Genomic DNA, 24,720 nt, shown 5'->3' on the forward strand with positions numbered 1-24,720 from the left:
TTCTTGAGTAAAGCTTTTGTCGATTATTAATGGCGTCTTTGTGTTCTCCCACTAAGCTAACGAGCCTCCTCCCCACCCGGCGAATGGTCAGACCACTCTGTCTTTTCTTTAATGACATGTGAAGTTTGGACTCATTCTATAAAGGATATGTTTAACGTGTGTGATTTGGCTTAGCTATTAATTTACTTATGAGCATGTAGTGAATAACGTGATTGACAGTACGTTTAATTCATGGACTACACTGCAACCAAAAGAATATAGAAGAGTGAACAGAGGAGACGGGAGGAGTCACACATGCACTGTTTGGTGAGCGTCCCTCTTCGGTCCTTAATTGGACCGGGTTTACCCAATAAATTGGAGTCCATTCAATTGAAAGCTTCGCTGGCCCTCATGCAATCAGTTCAAGCTCCTCCTCTTGAATGATTGGTGGCAGGGGACGAAACGTAGACGGTTCTTGACATGGACGAGCAGAGGAGGTGGGAGGAGATGCCGGTGGACTGCTTGGTTGCCGTCTTCCGGCGGCTCGGCCTGGACGACCTCTCCGTCGCGGTGCCCTTCGTCTGCAAGTCCTGGTTCCGAGCTTCCATGGATCCCGGATGCTGGATGGTGCTCAACTTTCATCACCTCGACTTCCTCCCCTGGAGCAGCTTCGCCAGGCGGTTCATGGCGCAGCACGCCCTGCGCAGCTTCTCCTTCTCGGGATTCATGAAGGTGGCAGTCGCCCGGAGCCACGGATCCGCGGTGGAGCTCAGGTTTCCTCTCGTGTTCGGCGCATCTCTTCAAGACCTGGTTTATGCTTCGATCAAGTGAGTGGATTCTCGTTTTCCTCGCTGCCTATCTCTGTCTCTCCCTCTCTCTCACGCTTGGAATCTGTGTCTTGGCAGGTGTCCAAGATTAAGGATTCTTTCTTTGCCTGATCTTGCGTTGGCGGATGAAGCCCACATCCCGGAGATGGTGGGCAAGTGGAAGGACCTCGAACGGCTCGAGATGGGAACAAAGCCATCGACTTTCTCGACGATGGTCTCCGAGATCAGCCGCAACTGCGGCAACTTCACAGCGCTCAGGGTATCTGGATCGATCAAGAAGGAAGACGCATGGGCGGTGGTGAACTCTCTTCCGGAGCTCAAACATCTGGAGCTGAGCAAGTCGTATCTGACCAAGGCGGAGCTGATGGTCATCATGAACGGGTGCAGGAAGCTGGAGAGGTTGAGCGTCAGAAACTGCCTCGGTTTCGAGGCCGACGAGGAGGTGCTGAGAACGGGATCGGGCATCAAAGCCTTTGAGCACGAGGGTTCAAAGCTTCTTGATGACAGTGGTTATGAGACCGATGAGCCCGATTACCATGATTACTTCCTTCTGCCTCACTGCTCCTGTCACATATGAAAAAGGCCATCAGAAACGTCTGCCAAAGGAAGACCGATGGCAGATTTCTTGAGCTCTCGTCTTGCTTCTGCTCCAAGTTCTCGTTTCTTGTTCCTCGATTTGCATGTTTATTGCGATTGTTATTTGGTTTTTTTGTGTGATAGAGATGAGTCTGAACTCTTGTCAATGCTGCGTTTTTGCCTTAACATCCATCCAGAAAACGAAAGTCAACTACTACAGGTAGTAGTTAACATTAGGTATTAAAAGCATGAGAGGGATTTATGTGTAATTTTGCGTTAGTTTGACCACGTAATTTGGGAGCAAAGAAGAAAGGTTCCAAATTAAATATAATGGATTAGATTAAATCCATGATTAGATCTAACCCATTAATCTAAAGTTCTAAGGCTTTCATGCTCGCATGACCAATTAAATCTAATGGATTTGACCGAGTGGAGACTTAGATTAGCTGTAGAGTGAGGTTTTGCTGTAGGTAAATGTTCTGTAAATTATGGAATTTCTAATACTTAATTTACCTTTAAAAAATCCATTTTTTATTTGTTTTTATATGAGTTTAATATGGCCAAACATTTTCCATGTTTTCAGTTTTATACAACTAAAAAAAAAAAGGCAACAAAGACAAGCCTCTTTACATTGATCATTGCTAAATTGTATTCCCTTTCACTAATATATTTTTATACATTTAAATCCTTCAAATGATTTAGTAATTTTATGATAGTTAGAGAAGACAGGTTCTAAACCTATTAATCCTACCCTAATTTTACATTGTTGATTTTGGATGATTCATAAAAATTAGCTTGATCAATTAATCTTGCTTACTGGTAAATATATATTTGTTTACTGCATTGTATATTTTTTGAAGATTAACGGATGGACGTTGCTACGACATCATATCCTTCTTCTAATGTCAAAATATTAGAGAAAATTATTTCAAACATGAAGAAGTAGGGGTGTCTAAAGTGGCTTCGAGGTTTTGCTTACATTAAGACATATGTCAATAGAGGTTTTCCGACCTAATCCCTTCTATACTCAATTTACCTCGAGATTCTTAATAGGTATGGATTTCTTTTAGAAAGAAAGAGATCTCTCGGTGTAACACCGAGAATTAGCTTTTATATCTAACTTTGGAGAGGATAATTTGTAACCGTCCCAACATCCCCCTCTTAGCATTTTGTCTGGGCGATAGGGGGAGCAATCCCAAATTATTTACCTTCAACTTTTGTCCATATGAGCAAATGGGTGAAGGATAATCTGGATTCTTTTCTTTCATTCATGTGGTGGTTACATGTTTGATGATGATTGATTCTTAGCATATTCACTATGAGAATAGATAATTAGAGAAGGCAAGTTCTAAATCTAATAATCCTACTCAAATTTTACGTTGGTTTTGGATGATTCATAAGAATTAGCTTATCTTGCTTACCGGAAAACATATATTTGTTCACAGCATTATACATTATGACATAGCCATTTATGACCATTAATCTCTCCTTTTAGTCCTCCACAAGAATCAGGGTAGTACTGGTCCTGCTGTCAAATGGCTATTCCAGTCATCACATTTACTTGTTTGTTTGTGAGAAAACATCACACAAAATTGGCAATTTATCAACTATCAGCTGATCTTCTTTAAGAGAGAGAGAGAGAGAGAAAAAAAAAAAAGTCAACACACAACATACAATCAACAATTTGTGGTCAACATAGGATGAACGAAGGCCTGTAGAAGGTATGTGTCTGTAAATGATATAGTGTGAAGGATGTCCGAAGTTCCCAAAATGTGGCATCCAAATTACAGGTGATGGACATCCAATCTTTGTGCTTCTCGAAAGAGGACCATTAGGGACAACTTGAAGCATTATATGTTTCTTTCTGATCTTGAAATACTGATGGATTTGGATAACATGCATCTTTGTTTGTCTGTCAACATGAGAAACCAAGTATATCACATACTGACCACAGAAATATGGCAGCAGAAAAGTTCACGACCTCAGAAGACATCAGATTCCAGCAATGCATCAACATCAGTCTCCAAGTAGTGCCAATTCTACATCCTTCATCTTTAGGCAGCAGTGATGCTTCTTACTCCTTAGAAATCGAAGTCAAGAGAACAGAACAGCAGGTGAAGACCTTGCAGAACTCAGTAGTAATTCCATTAATGAAGTCAGAATTTAGCCTAGAAACAGTGTCAACACTGATGTAGTCCACGAAAAGGGACACTCTTCAAATGCTCATGAGGAAAGAATTGGAACAGAGGAGATGGAAGGCGATGCCTTTCGGTGCTTCTGCAAAGAACTCAGATTGCAGAGGAGCAGAGAGCTTCGTCCGGCAAAGCGGCAAGGGATAATGCCGAGAAGCCTTCGATTGTTCAACAGCGTAAAGATCTTCTATTTTCTAATAGAATTTATGATCCACATCAACAAAGTTGACACCTTGAACATTCTTGGGATCCATAAACCATTGTTGCACTTAAGGTTAGAACAGTCATACAGATGCTCGAGCGTTATGTTTACTGGAAGAACGTCCACGCATAACCAAATAAAAGACGATGAAACAGGGGAGGAAAGGCGATGGCTTTTGGCCTCCTACGCGTCGAGGAAGCCGGTCTTCTGCAGCACGGCGTTCCTCACTCGTCGGAGATCCCTTCCCTTGAGGGTCCTTCCCACGCCCTCGAACACCGAGAACGTGATCTCGTTCGATCTCGCCACGATAACGTGCGGCGGCAGCATCCCCTCCTCCTCTGGCTCCTCCTTGTCGGCCTTCTCGTCCGCCCAGCCATCCTCTTCCTCCCATCCATCCAAGACATCAGCTTTCCGCCCCTTCCTCCAACTCGGCCACGCCGGGATGTTCACCGGCGCCGATTGATGGCGGCCCACCATCCCAACCACCGAAGAATCCTGCGCCTTCCCCGCCGGCACCGCTACCGCTACCGTCCGCGTGGACCTCGACGTCAGGCGCCGCTGAAGCACCAGAGGGAGCCCGTCCTGCGCCAGCGCGGCTGAAAGGCCGTTCCTTTCCGGACCGAAGGGATGGAGTCGGCTGGAAGGCGAGCAGGAAGAATCCGGGAGAGGGCTTCGGACGAGATTCGACGAGATGGAGGATAAGCCGTCGAAGGAATCACGCTCATCGTAGGCGGTGGACCAGACCACGTCGCTCTCGTCGAGCTCGAGGTGGAGTACCGTTTCGGAGTCGGGCTGCTTGAGGATGCCGAGGAGGCGGAGGGGGGATGAGGAGGATGACGGCGGCGCCACCGATGTCAAGGCTTCCTCTCCCATCGTCCGGCGGCCTCGCTCTTCTTCCCCACTGGGCATCTCTGGTTATATCGTGGGGGTGTAGATTCATCGTAAAGTTAAATAGTACCGGAAGAGCAGCGCACGCGACACGTCAGCGTAATCGGGTGGGTGTTCCTGCGATTTGCTCTCTCTCCCCGTAAGCCAAACACCATTTCTTTGGGCTCACATCTTCATATTCTTTAGTCTAATCAATAATATACTAATTATTTTTTATCAAAATAATTGCTAGTTGGATACGATGATTGGCGCTGATGAGATGACTGCCAACTTTTACTATTCAATATATAATATATAATACTAAAAATTATTTAATTATATATTTATTGAGGAGTAGGAGAACATAAACACATAAATCCGTCGTGTCATCATTATTTTTAATATTTTTTTTAAATTCATATACTCTGAAAAAATAAAATATCGTCTAAAACGAATAATTTCTTATGAACCAATTTACATTCCTTCCTTAATTTTTTTTTAAATTTAATTATAATAATTTTAATAGAAATAAATAATAAAATAATATTTTACCAAACAATAAATAGAGAGTGATCTTTACAAATAATAAGACAAAATAAATAAGCTTCCTACGTGAAGAGTCATTGTGCAGGGACCTTTATTGGAACTTTCCCATTCATGATATCATGCATAAGCTCTGCAAATCATAAATACTGAGTAAAAACACACATGCGTAAAGATTCTTTTGTACTATTTTAAGCAAACAGATGGTTGAGATTAAAGTGGGATTAATGACGGAAGGAATTCAGAATATTCCGTTTAATCCTATGCAATGTATCCTTTATTAGCTTGCATTCCTTCGTACATCCATCCTACTAATCTTTTAATCCTAACAATTCGATGCAGCGTCTCTACATAGGTTCAGTAATGCCAATATATCATGTTTAGGGAGATTTGAAATCTTAACTTATCTAGTAAAAATCTTTATTGTGTATCTGAATCTTGTCTTCGTCACTCTTATGAATGAATGAAATAGAACAAAGGATTTTGAAGGGATTATTATAATTTTTAATATGAATATTAGATCAAAATAATCGAACATAATTAATAGTTCTAATATAATATTTTAATTTGTCATGTGATAAAGTGAATCCTCGAGTCCTTTTACAATGTAGTTATTAGTGAATCTTTAAGCCGTGGTCAAAGTGTCAGCATAGTTTGATCCAATCTCGAATGCGTAAGATTGCCCATGTGGATATTAGGGTGGTGGAAGTGAGCGTTAGGTTGGGTTGAGTTCAGGCCGTATTGCCTGCTTCTTCATTACTAGCTCTTACACAAATGTTGGGAGGAAGATTTTTCGACTTAATCCATCCGAAGGTTAAATTAGCATTGAGTAGAATAAGGGTGAGTCGAATGCTTGAAGTCTCTCGACGTTGGTTAAGAGGTTGGCTTTTATACCTGTGAAGGAGGGTCGATCGTATATGGTCCTTTATGCCTATCAGCTCCTCGAGAAGATGGCTCATACCCTATGGACGAGTGTCGATCGACCTATATGAACCCGTGTCGTGCGACACGATTCCGAGCTTTTCGAAATGGCTCCACGGTATCGACTTGTACGATGTCAAACAGGGGCGCGTGACCACCACGTTTGGCTCCGAGGTGTTATGCCACCGGAGGTCCTTTGTTGTCCCTATCGTGATAGTCATCTACGGTCACATGAATAGTATTGAAATGTGTCATATCAATTATTTCCCTCTCTCAAAGAGACATGCATCGGATTCCTCCGAGGATGGTGCCGAAATGTTTTGTATCAACAGTGTATGACTATTATATTGAAGTTGTGGTTAATGTCAAAAATAATTATATTTATTATTCGCTCATGAAGTCGTAAAATCGTGTGTTGAATCTGGAGCTACCGTGCAATGGTTCATTGAGACAGCTCCTTCGTTAACTTTATGTGCTGGAAGTTATATTTGACCCATGTACCGATGCCACACTATCACCTTTATAGATTTCGAGCTTAGACCGAGTAGAACTGATGTGTTGAGCAAGTGGATTTCTTATATCGATCCAGTGGAGCTAACATGTGATATTTTCGTCATCAACTCCAATATTTTGTTAAAATTCCTGTGTTCTTTTTTATGATCACAATTGTAGGAGGGATAATACTGATCAAATCTTAAAATAAAAAAAAAAATCTCGATTAAGGTTTTACCAAAAGACATATAACCGTATTTTTTTCTTTCTTATATTTTATTATTTTTAGAATATTCTTTGACAATTGTTCTCACAAACTAAACCTAAACCAGAGTCTTGTAACGAAGAAGATGCTGATCCTGTGGCAAACTCACCATCATCCACTGGCAAGGGTGGCTCACATGAAGACAGACAACGTCTGAAATCACCATCTGATGCAATTAGATAAGACCTTGAAACTTTTGTTTCTCACATCTTTTCATATGAAGATGCCCACTACCTGACACATCAAATCAATAGTCTGCGTTCCCCAAACACTGACATATGGTAAAGCTATGCTATGCTCTCTCATGCATGTTAGACAAGCTTCCACCCAAACCATACAATGAAAAGAGATTAGGCTCTCTGGTCATCAAACATGCAAACTTTAAGAGGTTTAAAAAGAAAAAAAAAATCATCGTAACTATAATGGTATGAATTGGGATATGTTTCATTTGTACATCTAATCCACTCGAGTGACTCCACTGTGGCAATGCAGCCATATTGGCTAGTGATGGCATCGGTGTGTGTGTGCCTAACTGAAGCGACTATTTATGCTTCTCAGAAGCAGAAGCATTGTAGAGGAATCGAATTCAGTTGGAGAATTGCAAACAACTAAAACTACAAAGATGGTACAAAGGGTAAGAGAGAAGGAAGAGGGGCAGAGGTCATTCAATTTTGTCATGAAGGGTCACCACCAAGTGATGGGCATCATCCAAGAGCTTCCACACATCCAACTGCCCTGCCATACTATTGCATTCCCTTAAGATTTCATCCATACTGCTATACTTCTCTATGATCAACTTCCTCCTCTGCAGCACCGAGGCTGCGATGGCATAGAGTAGCAAGTCATCGGTGGGAGGGGCACGTAGCCTTATCCTCGCCCATACTGAATTTCCAATCCGTGCTCGAATTGCCGCCTGATCTGCCCACATCACCTCCCACAAGCACAAAGTCTGCTCAAAGGTTAGCTCTCTTCGGAACATGACCACAACCATTCGGTACATGAAGAAGCAGTCCTCAGCTTGAAGCTTCTCCAAGTGCCTGTACAGGTGAGAATCCTTGGACTTGATGATCTTGGAGACAATGTTCAGTTGTCTCTTTATGCCCACCTCATCAAGCCTGAAATTGTGTCTAGCTTTCTTCATAAATCCTACAAAGCACCAAAAGGCCTCATGATCGTCCTCCATGACGGCAAGTATGGGAGAGAGAAGGTCGCTCATTCCTTGGCAGTAGCCAATTTCAGGGTCATAGAGTGCATACGCCTCGAGTACAGCAACCAACCGTGAAGCATGGTACACTTGGCATGGCTCCAAGTGGTCAAAATCTTTGAGACCAACAGCATTAGCAAACTTAAAAGCCTCGTCCTCAGAGACTCCAGCTTGAACTGAAGAATAGTATACCCACTCAGCATTAGCTCGGACAGCATCTAATCGCATGATACGTTGCCATGTTGCAAAATCCTCAGCTTTTGGATCCGATCTATTAGTTTCACCCATGACTGAATCAATCTTGGAAAGCTTAGGATCAGCTTCACTGCACCCTGTTGAGGAGAGCATCAAAATGCTTGCAGGTTCTTCATCAGTGGACTCACTGTCAGAAGAATCTGTATCATCTGCAGATGCATCTACATGAGTGATTCCACTTTTGTCATCTCCTTCCATTATAACTAAGCTGGAGGCAGGTGTTTCCTCATGCACCTGCTCCATGGTGCCATTACATGGGCTTCTTTGTTCATCGGAGAATGATTCCCTGGCACTAAAAACCTCTTCAGAGCAAGTGGAATCACATCTCTGTATAAAACTGGGACTGTCTGAATAACTTGTTTCAATTATTTCATTTAACTCGATTTCATCATCATTGCCGTGATTTAACAATCGCCAACATCGTCTCCTTAGTTTCTCATATTCTTTTCTGTAAAAAAATGGAAAATATAATATGTAAGTTGCCTTCAATCCAGCAGGTTAGGGTAAATTTGCTTAGTACCATTAACCATTCTATATCTGTATCCAGGACAAACATTGATGAGGAAAGATAAACTGACAGATCAAGAAAGGAACCTTTGCACCAAATTAATTAAGAACAGCTTGTTACGGGCAAATTAAAACAAGAGAAGGAAAATAAGGACCAAGTTAGCTTAGGAAATAAGCCCAAGCAAAAAAATAAAATCTCGATCCAATATTGGATATGGTAACTATGGATGGATATAGTACCAGGATACCAAAAGGTATACCAGCCTATTCCACCCAATATAACTGGAGAAGAACAAAACATAAAAAAACAAAAACACAAAAACTTAACAATCAGTACCAATCTATATGGTCCAGTACTGATTCTTGGTTAGCCCAGTAAAGACCAATCCATGATAACTAACACAAGGGAAATTTAATTCCTTATGCCCAAGTACCTCTTTTGCACTCGAATGGCATTTCTTTCAGCCTTTGAACTCTTCAGGTCGTAGCTGCACAACAGAATAAGGTCAAAATTAATAAAATGATTCTAACATCTCCACAGAAGATCAAATCAGTTCTAGTGCCCAAACAGACAGTAATTTATGGTTTGTAAAATGCCTCAAGTACACAAAAAGCCACATCAAAAACCAAGAAACCAGTACGGCAACTTCCATTTTCTATACTTATTTCTGCTTATTATATAAGAATGACACCAGAGTATGCAGCTTCTCAGATATTAATGTATTAGTGCTCAATAAGATGCCAACAAAATTTTAGCACAAGGACTGTATTACCTTCTTAGGATGCTATGACCAATTTTACCCCACTGGCATTGTACAAGAATAATGATAACCTCTATTTAATAACATTAAAATAAGAATGGGCAGATAGATAAGCTAAAGACTATTGTAGAACAATCAGATATTTAGGATGTGAACATACACTGTGCCACAAGCATCTGCCATATTCAAATATTAATGCTGGAAATGTTATAATATTAGTTACTATACTATTTGTAGTGGTAACAAAGTGCTGAAAAAAATATGAAGTTCACGTCCCTAAGTGTAGCTTGTGCAAATTAGGTGACCCAAAAGTGTCCATGTATAAGAGATTAAATCCAAACAGAATAAGAACAATTTGGATGATTCAACCTAAATAACAGCCACAGATCTGGCCACAGCAGAGCAATGATAGCTGATAGCCAAGATTGAGTTTTCTTTACAAAATAATCATGATCATGCCTCTCATAGTTGAAGTCCCTGATTAATTAGATTGCACATGTTCCATGTCATGTAGGACCTCCTTCAGGTTACACAGAACTAGGAAAGTAGCAGGCGGCTGCCCTTCTTTCCTAAAACAAACGAATAACAAATAGGATTCTGACCATTTCCCATAGTTGACTGAAATTAGAACCACTTGACCCTCCTTTTCTTGTGTTCTTAACCTAAATCAGAAAAAAGGATTCTAAATATAGCATTCTCGAGTCTCTTTAACAAGATAGAAATAAAAACCTATGAGAATTCCCCAACAAATTGGACACATATTTGTAAACCCAAACTCAAAGTCTCAAACCTCAAACTAAACTTGTTTGAAGACCATCACGGAACTAAATTTTTATACAACTATCAAATTGAATATGTTGATATTGCACAGAACTTGTGGCTATGCCCCTGAACAATTTCACCTGACCACCTATTTGTTATCCATATATGTTGGATCACGATCAGGAATCGCTTATTCTTTTGCTACTGTTGGTTCTTAATCTTTGTGGATAACTTAAAAGTGATTTTCTCACACATGATAGGAAATCCTCCATCATATATTTTCATACAACTCAAACAACACAAATTCATGCTTCATACCTAGAGATTGTCATAGAAAATAGAATTACAATTTTCTTATTCATATTATTTCTTCTTATTTCAGAGAGAAGAGGGAGAGAGAGAGAGAGAGAGAGAGAGAGAGAGAGAGAGAGAGAGGCAACATAACCACTGGGTATCTGCATTCATTGATGCAATGGAATGTTAAGTTCCAAAAAAGAAAAAATTACAACAAAGCTTAGAAGAACTAAAATCTTATGTTTTTCTATTTAATCATTTATTTCCAACATAGCCGGAGGGCAAAACTTTGACACTGCAATAAGGTTGCTCCTTTGCAACAAAAGGGTCAAGGGTTTGAGCCAGAAAATCAATCACTTTGTTTGCAACAGTATTACATAGTTCAACCCTCCCAAAAATTAGTGAAGATATCATGCACTAGATCATCCTTATTATGAAATTAAGAACCATAGCATCAAGGGTTCAATTCATGGAAAAAGCCTCCTTGTAAAGGTTACATGTACATAAACAGGTGCTCCACAAACATTATATTGGCATAAGCCCTCATGCTTTGGACAGTCCTTTTACACAAGAATAAACAAATTTAAAAGTGCAGCATTTTACAGGAAATTTTACAAAGAATTAGTTGGATCTCAGTTAAGCCAACCACACATACAAACATTATAAAGTTAGCCACATGACAAGGTATGGTAATAAATAAAAAACAACGCATACTAAAGGTTCATTAGGTGTGGGCATGCACATTCGTAGCTACAATGTACATTTTGTCGAGAAATAAACTTCAGATATGAACTACAATCATCAGTTAAACAAGTGACTAAAATTTAATATAGAGTAAAGTGTCTGGAAGAATTAATAAAAATTTAATCACAGAAAAACAATGATAAAAATTAAGTAGTACCAGAATAGATACAAATTGAACCCTATCTTACAACAACAATTTCAGAAACAATGAATAATAACATTTAAAAAGATGGTTTAGAATCTCACACTCCAAGAAGGAAAGGCCAGACATCAGCCCTGATGCTAGGATCAATTCCCTGAACCATAGGTCATATAACTGAATCAGTGGACCTTGGTCAAAATGGGCCAGACAGCTAAAATATAAATTGATCAGAAAGAGACAATGTTTGCTGGATGCTTACAGCACGGCGAACTTTCTTTAGAAACTTCACCCCTCCATCTCGAAGCTTTCCATCTGGCATGAACAAATTGTTCCACTGCTGCCTAGTAAGTGCATGCTTTCTTTTCCTTCGAGACCATGGTGATCTAAGGCTGCCTCTGAAAAATTGCAATATTACTTATAAGAACCAATGAAGAATGAAGAAGGGTGGTGAACAAATTAAACAAATTAAATAAGTAAGATGGTCATTATACTACCACTCCTCCTAGGTGATTTTCAAAGACAGCCAAGTACAACTGTACAAGGTTAAGAAGTCAAAGCCATGAATTGAACATAGGTCATAAATTAGATCTACAATTCCTACACAGAAAATACCAGATTACTGATGGGAGAAAATTTAGTAGTTCTCTGACTGCTAGCTATTCTTTGAATTCCATCATTTAATAATTCAACTGCTTTAGGAATTAAGTACCAGGGATGTCCAATTGACATTCAATCAAATAATTCTGCCAAATATCTCCTTTTCTTGACTTTAGGTAGTTCTTTATAGATGAACATACAGTGTTCTTTTGCAATGAACTTTAATGCTTCCTACTAGGAGATGATTGTAGACAAGACATTAACCTTAATGAGAATGTTAAAGATTCAAATAAAATAAATAGTGAACCATAGTGCTATGTTGTGAAATAATGATGAGTTGGATGTATGTACCACTAAGAATAATCACTATTCCGGATAAGATGTTGGGAACTGAATAAAGTAAATACCAATGATGTTAGAAAAGCTCTAATAGTCTCCTAAGGTATTTAAACTTCCTGTGATGTCGATATGCTAGATTTTAGCAGTAGCATTTGCTCTTGAAAGGATCGATTTGACTCCCACGGCAACATGCAGAAAGAAAGGGCTGCCATTATAGCAATTTGATGATATATTGTAAGGATGATCCAATCAAAAACAGGCAGCAAGGCCAAATTTGACATGAATGTTATATAAGTGAATGAAGTGATAACAACAGTGTTAAAAAAGCTCTAATAGTTTCTAAGATATTCAAATTTTCTCTGATGTATATATGATATATTCAAGCATTAATATTTGCTTTTGAAAAGGTTGCTTTGTGTCCCAGAAACAACACCAAATAGAAAAAATTTGCTGTTATACCAATTTGATTATATATGGTTAGGATGTTACAATCCGAACAGGACATGGCAACAGACATAAGTATCACAGGAGCTCCCCAAAGGAGAACTGAGATAGATAGTAGAAGATGTCTGATTTACTTGACAACTTACAATTTTATCACACAGTCTAAAAAGTTATACTAGTGAAAATGTAAGTGCCATATAAACAATAAGTGGTAATAGAGCTCGTACATACATAGTATTTAAACAACGGAGGCCAAAATTACTTCTCTAAAATCTTCTTAAAATGAGAAAGACATCAACCACTGAGGACAAATCACTGTGATAATTAATCATTAAGCATTTATCACTAAATAAAAGAGAGGGCAAAATAGTAGCTTCATATGCAGGAGATCATTCTTAGGTTACAGCCAGCAAACCAAGTAAACTATCTGAGCAAATTAGTATGGAAGACTAAAATAAAAAGGAATTGAGTGGCCAAAAGGAATTATAGCTCCTAGTCCTTCTTGTTCTTCTGTTGTTCAATTGCGTTTAGAGACAAGATATTACAGGGAAGCTGATCTTCTAGTGAAAATTAAGAAGACAATCAAAGACATGGAACAAGAAACACGTTATGAGAAGAGGGAAAAGATAAGGGTGACTCACCGATCAGGAAGAGGTGAGGAGGCAACAATGAGAAGCGATCTCAAATGGATCCATGACGACTTAGGCGACGACGACGATGGTGAAGACGAAGAAGTATGGGATCGTCGGAGGACACTCATCTAGAAGCTTCTCTCTCACTCTTCGAAACACTCGATTTCTACCCTCCTATTTCTCAATTACTGGGGTAAGGAACTAGAAAGCAAGCGCCCTTTGCTGTTTACCTATGAGAGGAGACGACGAGGATGGCGGCCAAGGCGAGTCCCGCCACGGCCATCAAGCCGACCGTCACGCCCTCATGCCACAGCCCGCCTCCACCGTCGCCGCCACAGATCCACGCCCCGTCGGCTCCCACCGCGCTCCCGATCCCGCGCTCCACCAAGCTCCAAACCACGTAGATCACCCTCCACCGCCCCGCTGCCTCTCCGACGACCCCCCGCCGCCTCCTTCGAACCACCAGTCGCAACTGCTCTGCTCTCTTATGTGTATATATCACTCTCTGTGCAGACCGAGAGGAAAGGGGAAGTTGGACCACGAGAGACAGAGAGAGAGAGAGAGAGAGAGAGGGGAAAAAGAAGCTCGGTGGGTATAGGGAGTCGAGAAAGGAGGGGAGACTTCAACTTTTGTATGTTAAAGAGAGGGGGAAATGAGAACATGTGCCGATGGCATGTGAACACAATCTACAAAAGAGGTGAGTGGGCGGAAACACCGTTCTGTCTTCGCTCTCTCTCTCTCCGCTCCTTCTACCAACCTTCTTGGAATTAGTAGAGGAAATTAACCCAACCGCGGGCTTAAGTAGGGTTAGCCAAACCCAAATGAATTAGGTCATTGATAAATTGACGATTATGTTAATTAATTTGTTGTTGGGTTCACTCCAATTGGACATAAAAAATAATAATTATTATTATACATCCATTTTGGAATCGCTAAAGAAACCATTTCTTTAAGGACACAAAAAAATATATTTCCAAAGAGAATATATTTCCAAATGGCTGGATGAAGTTGGATCCTCCTTCCAGTTTAGCTGCAAGCAAGTAGGTCATCTTCAACAAAGAGGACTTCACAGAATAAGGTGCCTTTCCCTTCTACAAATATGCAACCAACAAAAGAAGGATCACCAGAATGAACTATCATGAAGGACATAACCATCACCACCAAAGTCCAATGGCAATGCCAGCCCTTGGGGTCCAGCTTTGCTCCTTCCATCCAAACTCCCTCATCCCAACACTCAAAAAGAGAAACAGAAACATCAACTTGAGTTGAAAGAGATTCCAAAGGGTGAAAGAAAAATGACTAGGGAAAAAACAAAAAACACAGGGAGACAGACTCATGTTCTGAGCCACACTTAAAGACATAAAGAAATAGCATAAATGCTCATTTTAGTTAATCTACTAGTGATGGGAAGACAGCAGTGTCAAAATGGTAAGCAGAGATAATACACCACCTATGTCCAGGCTTCTAAAGCCAAAAATCATATTTGGTTCCATGGCAATGTCCATTCCATTAATTTGGTGGGCTAAAACTAGATAAAACATGAGATAAATTTTATCATACTTGCATTGCTTACAAGAAAGAAAACTAGAAACAAGCAAAGAGGGGGAGATTTCATTAATATTGATGTTACAATAAGCAGGCTAAGGCAGTAACATATCAAGAACCCAATTATCAAAAATGACAGTAATAGTGGCATCATTACCAATAAATCTCATAGAATCATATGTGAGGTGTTCAAGGGCCTGAAAAAAAGTGCCAACTCTGGTTGTAATTAGAGGAGTACTATATTTGCTGAGGGTTTAGTGGGTCATAATAGGCTTCAACACTGTCAACCCAAAAGTTTTGGTTAGATGAGTTGGATAAGTAATAAGAGATTATTTTGATCTTAAGGGAGAACTTCATAATGTGAAGGTCCCTTAAACACCTACTTCTCCTTCACATTTGGCCAAGGTGACAGTATTTTAGGCTAAAAGATGCATTTCCAAAGCTTGGGTTTTAGAATTCCAAAGGAATCTCTTGACAGATTTGATGATTAAGATGATGTTGAGAGAATGTAAAGGAGTGGCATTAGGACCGATCAATTAGTTTGAGAAAAGAGTGAATCCTATCCATGATAAAATTTACTCAAAATAAGCTGAATAAAACTATTCATTGCAAAAGTCTAAATTTTTCTATGAGCTATAAGAGCACCCGAGTACTTTTCGGGGATTAACCATCTTCAGTGTTAAATATGTGGTAGATATTTCTCCTAACTTCATGCAAAATATGCCAAGAGAAAATTATTTCTGATACTAAGATGTTAATCTTTTGATCGGTAAGAATCTCATGGATATTAAAAATGTCAAAAACCGATAAATAAACCTTTTGATGTATGTCGTCGACATACATCTTAAAGGTCAACATGATAGCAGCTTGAGAGGGAAGGAACCACTATGCATCCACAAACTGAGATGCCACAAACATTCATTTATGATCTAACACACTCTTTGTCCAAATCTTAGACTGTCTTTGGAGAGTGACGGATCAGTGTGATGGGATAAAAAAGGTTCCCCTATGACTTTTCAATTAAGACAGCATGTGGCAAGAGTGACAACCCATTGACAATGAGAAGTCTTGAATTAAACCTCTTCTCTCTTGACATTTTTTCATCAGTCGGACCTGAATCGATTGCTGGAGTTCTCCTGCTTGAGCCAACTTTATCATCTCATCGAGTATTATCCTGCAAGTTGATATCATCATATGAAAGGTTGACCACATGTGAGGTTCATCTAGTGAAGATCATAATATTGGAGGTCAAGCAAATCGAAGATCAATCACATCGAGTGTCGACATATTGACGGTCAATCACATCAGAGGCTAACAAATTAAAAGTCAAAATTAGGGGCCATTACATCGATTATAGAACTTCTACTCCTATATGTTCAGCTACCTCGACGAACAAAAATGACTTCATTTATCATTATACATAACACATGCTTTCTACAGAAGAAAAGAGGATTGTTTACTGTAATATAATTATAAATATCTAGTTAAAGCATGAGGCTCCAAGGCTGATTTCTGTATATTCTGATCAAGAAAGTACTAATATTAGCAGGCCATGGATTGGCTCTGGTGTTGCTTTGCTTTTAGGAGTCACATTACTCCCCATTAGCCATGAGCAATGCATAGTTTGATAGCATTTCAAATTTGCTTCAATCCAAAGAGTAATACTCTTTCAAATCCAATTAACCCAGAAAATTTTCACCCCTTCCTACATTATTTCACCTGATTTACTTGTGCTCAATGAATAATCCAATGGCAAACCAATGAACGAAATAAGTGTCCACATACCTATTCCAAGAGAAAGCTTGACTTCAAGTCCACTGGTGAGGCAGAGACTCCACATTCCAGCTGAAGTACCACAACATCTTGGGTGGCCCTGACACCATAGACGATGGCCAACCTCTTACCTAAAGTAAAAGAAGAAGTGAGTGAGGGCAGAATTAGAGAAGCAAAGGCATCCAATTCATGCATGTGTGTCGGAGAAAGTACAGAAAGGTTGAGGCCAGCAAAAAGGAAAGGAAGGTGGTTGTCAGCCACACTGAAGTGCTCGCCGCATATCCCGGGAAGATGCCGCCCGCTGAGGAAGAGGCAATCCATCTCATTCTCACCCTTCATCACTTCAAACAGTCAGCGGTGCTGTGGCCACCACTAAGCCTGTGGCATAACCTGCACGATTATATAACCATCTGAGGAGCCATCTCCATCCTCTCCTCTAAAGAGCAAGTAGAAGACCATGCCTTATGTAATCAAGGCAGGCGGCGCGTCCATCCTCGCCGACGACGACGGTGGCGGGCTGGTGATGATGCGCCGAGGTCGGTGGTGGTGGCGTCGATTGCCTTTTGGTAGCATGTCTTCACTGCTTGAGATGCAAGGAAGGATTGGCACCGAGTGAAATGTACGTGGCTTGCATCGCTGTTTCCCACCCTTGGTAGGGCAACTTGTGACCTTTGGCATTCCATCTTGAACTTGCAGGCAATAAATTACATGCTATGTGTCTTCTTTGCTCTTTGAATGCACAATAAGCTCTACCGCAAGATGATTTGGTGTTCTTCTTGCCTATGCTGTGCTATGCTATGCTATGCTTAGATGGATTTAACACACCATCAAATGCCATCACCTTGGGACGCAGAAGCAACAGCGCTTTCCCATGGTGCTGCTGGCTATCATCTGCGAAGGGATCGTGTGACGTGCATGATCGTTGCACATACAAACTATGAAAGACCACTTAGTTAATATACGACGCAGAGACGTTCTGTCTCCTCAGAGGATGAAGCGATTCATATCACCACCGCACGTAAATGTATTGAATTTAATGTTACTCCAAAAAAGAATTATTCTTAGTTTAAGGAAAGAAAAAAACAAAAGAAATGCATTTTTATAAGGCACGTGTCAGCATGCTACATTAGAATGTAGAGTATCCGTAAATAAGCCATCACATGATTCCACAGAACACAGGCTGCTACCGCTACAGAGATCCACAGAGAGGAGAGTTCCAATCTAATCCAAGAGATGCACCATATAACATGATGGAGGTCAGAACAATTTGAAAGAATATAAGAGACCAACAACCTGCTGCTATCCCAACCATTTGACACAGGCTATATGAATTTTACCATCGTTGAAATCCTTAACAAGTAAATAAACAAAACAATAAGCTCAGCTTAAAGCTCGGTGGCCTCTCCGACCAAATTTGCATGGTGCAATTCGTCCAACATTTTCACGCTTGAATATCAAATCAAAAATATGGGATTTCACCACTGCTTCTTCCTTGTTACAGCAAATTAGGTCCCCGATGCGAATCAAAATCAATATGATCTCCAAATGCATGTGACGAAGCAGCATTAAACCCGTAGGCATCATAAACATCGATGCTCATCATCTCCGGGTCTGGTCCTCTGTATCCTACCATTGGGGAGGAGGACCAGGGAGCTGGCGTTGCTGGTTCCGAGCCCGAAAAATCTGCGTTCAACCCAGAAAGAGATGGATTCATGGGGTTCTGCGGAGAGTTTCCTGAAGGCCTTCTGTTACTAGAACTACCCGTCTGCAGTAACGGTGTTGATTGTTGTTGATTCTTCTGGGGAGGTGATTTGGGCCGCAGACTTTCAATCTCTGAAGTAGTCATCACAAGATGTGGAGCATCAGGTGGTGGGTTTCGGCCACCACCTCCCTGCCAAACCTTCCCATCCTTGTCAGAAAAGTTTCGAACATAGGCCTGCAAATTTAGGATGGTTATCAAATATCATGATGTGAAATGCTAGGTAGGATGCAAATTTAGGTTCATCGTGTGAAGAGTGTGTACCTCAGCGTTAAAATTAGAGGACGATAGTCCTTTTCCTACTGTTAGCCAGCCAGAGCGAATGTTATGGTCTTCACCGAAAAGTTCAAGCCTTCGTCGGCCCAGTGCAAAATGTTCAATAATCCTATACATATCCTCTGGCTTTTTGGTTGAACCTGCTGGAGGTGGAAAATAAAGGTAAAAAATGAGACAACAAACACAGGATATGATGAAGCTCCATTCAACTAAAAGTAATAGAGGAAAGATATTCACCTAAGATTAGTATACGTTTGACCTAAGATTTTACCATTTCATGTAAAGAAAAAGGATGACAATTGATGACCAGCTGATGACTACATACATGAAACTAAGGTTTCTCCATAACCATTCAGCATAATTCATAAACAGATTTATTTTGCTAATTTGCATTTTTGGTCCACAAGCAAACTAAAAAAATTAATACACAAATATTGATGAGACAATAAAACAAAGTTCGAACAGTTAAAACACATGTATCCAACAAAAGATCAACAATAAATGCAGCATACTAGGGACTGACAGCTGGATACCGACAGAAAAAACTAGAAGAAGCATGTTTCACTTCCAAAGACGAGCTTTTTTTGTGTTGAAGGACACAATTACAAAGCACAAGTTTCTCTTCAAGTTTATCTAAAGAAATCAATCACAAAAACATATGTGGCCACATGTTCACCACAATAATGAACGTTACAACTAGGTATTCTGAACAACACAAGAAAATGCAATACTCAGTAGAAAACTGACCATCAGTTGGTTCCTCAGCTATAATAACATCTGTGTCGATATTGGCATGGATGATATGCCCATCTGTGCTACGACGAACAGTTCCCTTTATGCCCATCAAGCAGTGTTCCTACAAATTATAAATGGAGCAACATTACTATAAGAAAAATGTAAAGAATTGGCAAGAAGATAAATAAGAACCTGGATGGTAAAATAACCAACCTTTGAATGCTGAAACAGTGTGCGAGAATCATGCCTCAGACCTGGAGTAGCATTCTTCTTGTTGGTTTTAACCCAGCAAATGTCTTCACACCTTCGAAATCCCCACTACATAACAGGACCATCAGATACTAAAACATCAAATATGAGCGTTCATCAAGGGGAAAAAAGAGACTGATATGATATCACAAAAACATACAAAGAAATATAATCTGCACATAAAGTGCCTCCGGTGCTTGAAACAAGCATGAGCATGCTCAGGAGAAACACAGTGAACTGTGTCCAGTGTTGCATACAAGGTTGCTCTCACCCCTGATAGAGTTTGAACTCACTTGTGAAGAGTGTTGCATGCATAGCAACAACAGTACAGGCAAAATCAATAGCTGGTACATACAAAAGCCGAGGTAAAAGACTTAACACACCTTTTTCAAACATTGACGGCCCTGTTCCAGGCCCACACCATCACCAACCCACAGGAAGATGAACGATGGAGTGTCAGCTATTGCCTGATTGAAACAGTAAACAATAATTAAATTCCAATTCATCGTATTTCAAGAAAAAATAATTTGGGCATGATCTAAGCAACAACAACATGCAATAACATTGGAGCAAAAATGAAACTAGAAGAACACACCTCAATCTTAAGATTAAGTATCTCATCAAAAGTCCAGTACTCTAAGTGGTCGGTAATACCAGGAGCCCGGTGAGCATATTCCTCCCAAGGAGGATCCACAAGAATAACATCAAACTTGGTGCCAAAAAATTCAGGAGAAAGTACATGTTCACGTAGGTCACACTTATAATACAAGGGTGGTGAAGCTGAATTAGCTACAATCTCATCTTTCCTCTGAATAAGCTCCCTCAACTTGGGATAGTCCTCCACAACACTAGTAAGCTCCAACTCCCTGATGAAATTCTGGGGTCTCATACCAGTGTCCACAAAATTTTGAGAGTAGTCATTCTGTTCTCCCCTTGACGGAGCTTTACCAGAAGGTCCACTGGTTCTTGGTGGTGCCCAACCCATCGGAGCTTTATCATGTGACATTTCACGACCACCTGGCCCTATTGTGTTAAATCCAGGAGCAGATATGTTAGGCGGAACTCCCCTAATAGGGCCAGGTTGATTGAAATACATTGAGTGACCAAGGCCAGCTCCCATATTAGTTGGAAACCTCGGTCGTGTTGGCCCAAGGGGTGGGATAGGAGGAAGGTTGGGTGGGGCAGCAAGCATATTCATATCAACACCTCTAGCTCCTGGCCAAACAAGTGGTCCTGGAAATGGGGGGATGACAACACCAGGTCCAATGGGTGGTGGTGGAATATGGGTCATATTTGGTCCAATTGGCGGCATCGGACCAGGTGGCAAGCCCAGGGGACCAAAGGGGGGACCCATCATTGAAGGTTGAAGTCCAACACGTTGAGTATCTCTCCCATTTAATCTTCCTCTTGCTCCTCTCGCTGGTTTAGCACCTTTTGGACCTTGCTGAGGACCCCTATTTAAAGAGCCTGTTCCCTGGTTGTTCCCAAATGAAGATTGAATATTACTACCAGGACTCTGGCTTGCACCAATACGGCTAGAGCTCATAGCTCTCTGGATCCTACCTTTCCCAGCCTGTGAATCAAGAGAATTTCTTCCGGAATTTTGCTCTATAGGTGAGTCATCATCTTGGAACCTCTCATGTAAATCATCCCCAAAAGCAGAAGCAGTTTTACCCCTATCCTCAGCTAAATAACCCCATTCCTCATCACTAGCTCCAGAAGCAAAATCCTGTTGTGATCCCAATTCTGCTTTCCTTGCAGGAAATGTTGAAACCGATTCTTCCCTTCCAAAATCTAAATTTTTATTGGGCCTGATTTCTATTGAATCAGAACTCTCATTTCTGTTGCTAAAATTTGAGGAGACTCTCACACTTTCAGGCCTACTTCTGGTATCTTTTCTGTAACCAGGCCTACTGTGAATATTGTCACTGTCTAATCTTTCATGCTCACGCCTATGCATATCCCATTCTTTTGTATGTCCAAAGTCATCCCCATCTATTAAATCCTGCCTGGTCTGACTTCTCTTCCAATGATCTTTAGATGTCTCCCAGTCTCTATTTTTGTCACTCCAGGCACCCTTAACACTAGTGCCTCTTTCATTGTCAGAATCCGAAAATCCTCGATCATGCTCATCAAACTCTCTGTGATTTCTTCCGCTCCTCTCAGGACTGCGAGACCTTTTATAACGTCTGGAATCCCTCCCACCTTTACCCCATGTGCGTGAACGCGCATCTTCATCCATGTTGGACTTATCCCAGTTTTCAACTTCATCGCGACTACCATGTTCCGAGTTTCTTTGTTGCCTTTGCTTCTCACCTTTCTCACTAAGTTGCTTCGAACTGTAACTATGGGTATTTAGTTCTGCATCTTCTGTTGATCCAGTAGATCTTTCTCTCACCCTTCTTTGCCTATCATCTCTGACAACATTTGACTTAGTTTCATGAGAGGCATTAATCACCCTACTTTCCTCATCTTGTGCTTCTGATCTGCCCCAACTCCTGCCCCTTAAATTATCCTCCCTCCTATCATCCCTGTTACCAGACCTACTACTTTTCTCACCACTTGCATCCAAAACCCTACTTTTACCCTCTCCTGAATCATTCCTAAAGTCTAGCTCTCTGTCTCCATGAAGCTCATGTTTGCTGTGCTCTGAAGCTTTCCTGACCCTAGAATCAGATCTGTCTGCATGACTGCTTTCATCTGCTTTCCTGCTGGTCTCTACCTCATCCCATCTCCTACGTTGCGGGTTCTTTTCCTGCTCATTCTGTCCTTGATCTTTTTTATCTCTGCTGCTCTCTTTCCTTTCAAGATACCTTGAGTCTCGGTCATGTGGTTTCTCATTCTCACCATCACAAGAACTGTCCGCTTTGTTTCTTGTTTTATTATCAGAAATCTCATGACCAGAAACTTTCAGACTCGTTTTCCTTGGGAACTCCCCCTCGTTTCCATCATCTCTCTTCTTTCGGGTGCTCTCCAGGTCCCTATCTCGATACCCATCACCAGATCGTTTCTCAATTCTCTCATCTGCATTCGTTCGTGGGAGCTTCGAGCGTGAATCCCTTCTCATTGAGTAATCATCTTCATCTCCACTACCAGCAGACTTCTTCCTTGCATCATTCCTGTCCTCCAAAACCTTCCTTCTTCCGCTGTCCTGTTCATCAATTTCTTCTATATCAGCATGCTTCCTCGACTTGCTGGACTTGTGCTTCTTCTTATCTGTGCCTTCCCAGTCATCATAAACTTCCATTCTGCTGCTCCTAGCCTCCGTAATCTCCTCAAAATCTCTCTTACTGCGACTCCGACTGGATTCAGACCCTTCCATTTGCAGATGACCTTTAACCTGAGTGGGTTCAATGGCACATGACTTCTAGACAAAGACCTGTTTCAAAGAAACCTCGCAAGAATCAATCAACTATTAAGAAAGTCTTCATCTAACCAAGATAATGCTAGTTATATTTCTGATTCTGAGACCAGGAAAACGGGGAAAGAACAAATCTGAAATGCTTGCTCTTCCTACGCAAATAAGTCCCGATCACGAATCGTGAAACCAAACCCCAATTCCATGCGTACATCCACCAGCAAAGAGAAAAGATCCGACTCTATCGAGTTCCTCGGCTACCCTAAAACCAAGCCAAAATCAGAAACACAAACCCTATCTTCCCCAATCAACGCAAAAGCGAGTCCAAATTTCTTCTCGCAGAGAAGTTTACCGATCAAAGTTCGACCTTTTTTTATTACAAGTCAATCGAAAACCCTAGGATTCTAATCAAACAAAGTGCACTATCAAGTCAAGAAATCCAAAGAAATTAGGAAGGAACTCTAGAAAAGCAAGAAACCAAGTGACAGACCAAAATCTAGAGTTCTCGATCGATCCGAGACGAATTTGCGCCATCCTTGGGCGATAAGGCAAGCGCATCCACCAAATCGGAGGAGCAAAGGGTCGAGGGAGACGCTTACCAATTGTGGTGGGGATAAAGCGTAGGCTTTCTCCGGATCTTGGTCGGCGCCGGCCACTCTTGAGCCCTGGAGGACGCCGCCTGCGGGGCGAGAGGAAGGGCACAAAGGAATATCGATGATACGAAGAATACGAGATACTAATGTGTTTACGAACGATTCACGGGCGGTTTCGCAAAAACACCCTCCGGCTTTATAATTTTGCCGATTCGCGACGGTTTCATGTATTCCGAACGGTGCCTTTCCTTTTCTATAATCACAATTCTATCCTCAGTTAGATCAAACCAAATACTACAATAGTTAGGATCACTAAACCAAATACTACAATAGTTAGGATTACTAAACCAAACATAGAATAACTCTAATTCAAATAATACTATGATCCACTTTGATTACTTTAAATCCTCAATAACCTTAATTATAATTATTATTATTATTATATATTTTAGGTTTTGTCAAACGATTTATTTGTGAGTTTTTGAGCGATTTTAGATGAAAATTAAAAGTTATTTAGATATATTTTAGGTAATTTAAAATCCTCTTTTTTTTTCCTCACTTAATCTTAAACTTATATCTACCATTTATTAATTTTATTACTATATTTATTTTTATTTGTTGTAAAATAATGATAATAGAAAAAGTGTGACATTCTTAGTTACAATTTATAGGTTTAGAGTGCTTTTATCATCAAACCGACATACTATAACCGAGTTTATATTAGTTTAAATTTTCACAAATCTTAATTATCAACATTATCATATGTTTCGATGTAATGATATATTAGACAGTTTCTAAAACGATTTTGAATGGAATTTAAGAAGAAAATTAACCATGTTTGGTATATTTGAAAATAAAGGATGATAAATTTTCTTTTTTTTTTCTTT

The 24,720-nt window shown here is 40.5% G+C and overlaps 4 protein-coding genes across 6 annotated transcripts; 1 reads left to right on the forward strand and 3 right to left on the reverse strand.

Annotated features, from left to right (window-relative positions):
* The first annotated feature begins 336 nt into the window (after positions 1-336).
* LOC135674942 (F-box/LRR-repeat protein At3g48880-like) lies at positions 337-1,549 on the forward strand. The gene is made up of 2 exons (XM_065185207.1): positions 337-806; positions 885-1,549. Exons 1-2 carry the CDS (start codon positions 460-462, stop codon positions 1,381-1,383), a joined length of 846 nt encoding a protein of 281 aa, XP_065041279.1. The 5' UTR covers positions 337-459; the 3' UTR covers positions 1,384-1,549.
* Positions 1,550-3,814: 2,265 nt separating this feature from the next.
* On the reverse strand, positions 3,815-4,772 carry LOC135674944 (protein S40-7-like). The gene has a single exon (XM_065185208.1). It carries the CDS (start codon positions 4,683-4,685, stop codon positions 3,960-3,962), a length of 726 nt encoding a protein of 241 aa, XP_065041280.1. The 5' UTR covers positions 4,686-4,772; the 3' UTR covers positions 3,815-3,959.
* Positions 4,773-7,253: 2,481 nt separating this feature from the next.
* On the reverse strand, positions 7,254-13,973 carry LOC103984626 (rab GTPase-activating protein 22). 2 transcript variants are annotated; one of them, XM_065182504.1, is made up of 5 exons: positions 13,776-13,973; positions 11,793-11,928; positions 11,638-11,687; positions 9,265-9,318; positions 7,254-8,771 (listed from the first exon to the last, which is right to left on the reverse strand). In XM_065182504.1, the coding sequence occupies exons 1-5, from the start codon at positions 13,826-13,828 to the stop codon at positions 7,526-7,528; spliced, it is 1,539 nt and encodes a 512-aa protein (XP_065038576.1). In that variant the 5' UTR covers positions 13,829-13,973; the 3' UTR covers positions 7,254-7,525. The 2 variants fall into 2 exon arrangements, with proteins under 2 accessions (XP_065038576.1, XP_009400436.2); XM_009402161.3 differs by having other exon boundaries at positions 13,555-13,919.
* A 4,104-nt stretch (positions 13,974-18,077) lies between these two features.
* LOC103984625 (N6-adenosine-methyltransferase non-catalytic subunit MTB) lies at positions 18,078-23,973 on the reverse strand. 2 transcript variants are annotated; one of them, XM_009402160.3, is made up of 7 exons: positions 23,840-23,973; positions 20,478-23,261; positions 20,266-20,349; positions 19,847-19,951; positions 19,646-19,754; positions 18,887-19,041; positions 18,078-18,799 (listed from the first exon to the last, which is right to left on the reverse strand). In XM_009402160.3, the coding sequence occupies exons 2-7, from the start codon at positions 23,202-23,204 to the stop codon at positions 18,359-18,361; spliced, it is 3,621 nt and encodes a 1,206-aa protein (XP_009400435.2). In that variant the 5' UTR covers positions 23,205-23,261; positions 23,840-23,973; the 3' UTR covers positions 18,078-18,358. The 2 variants fall into 2 exon arrangements, with proteins under 2 accessions (XP_009400435.2, XP_018682015.2); XM_018826470.2 differs by having other exon boundaries at positions 18,244-18,799; positions 18,887-19,038.
* Between the last annotated feature and the right edge of the window lie 747 nt (positions 23,974-24,720).

Source organism: Musa acuminata, chromosome BXJ1-5, assembly GCF_036884655.1.
Source record: "Musa acuminata AAA Group cultivar baxijiao chromosome BXJ1-5, Cavendish_Baxijiao_AAA, whole genome shotgun sequence".
In the NCBI taxonomy this organism is placed as follows: domain Eukaryota; kingdom Viridiplantae; phylum Streptophyta; class Magnoliopsida; order Zingiberales; family Musaceae; genus Musa; species Musa acuminata.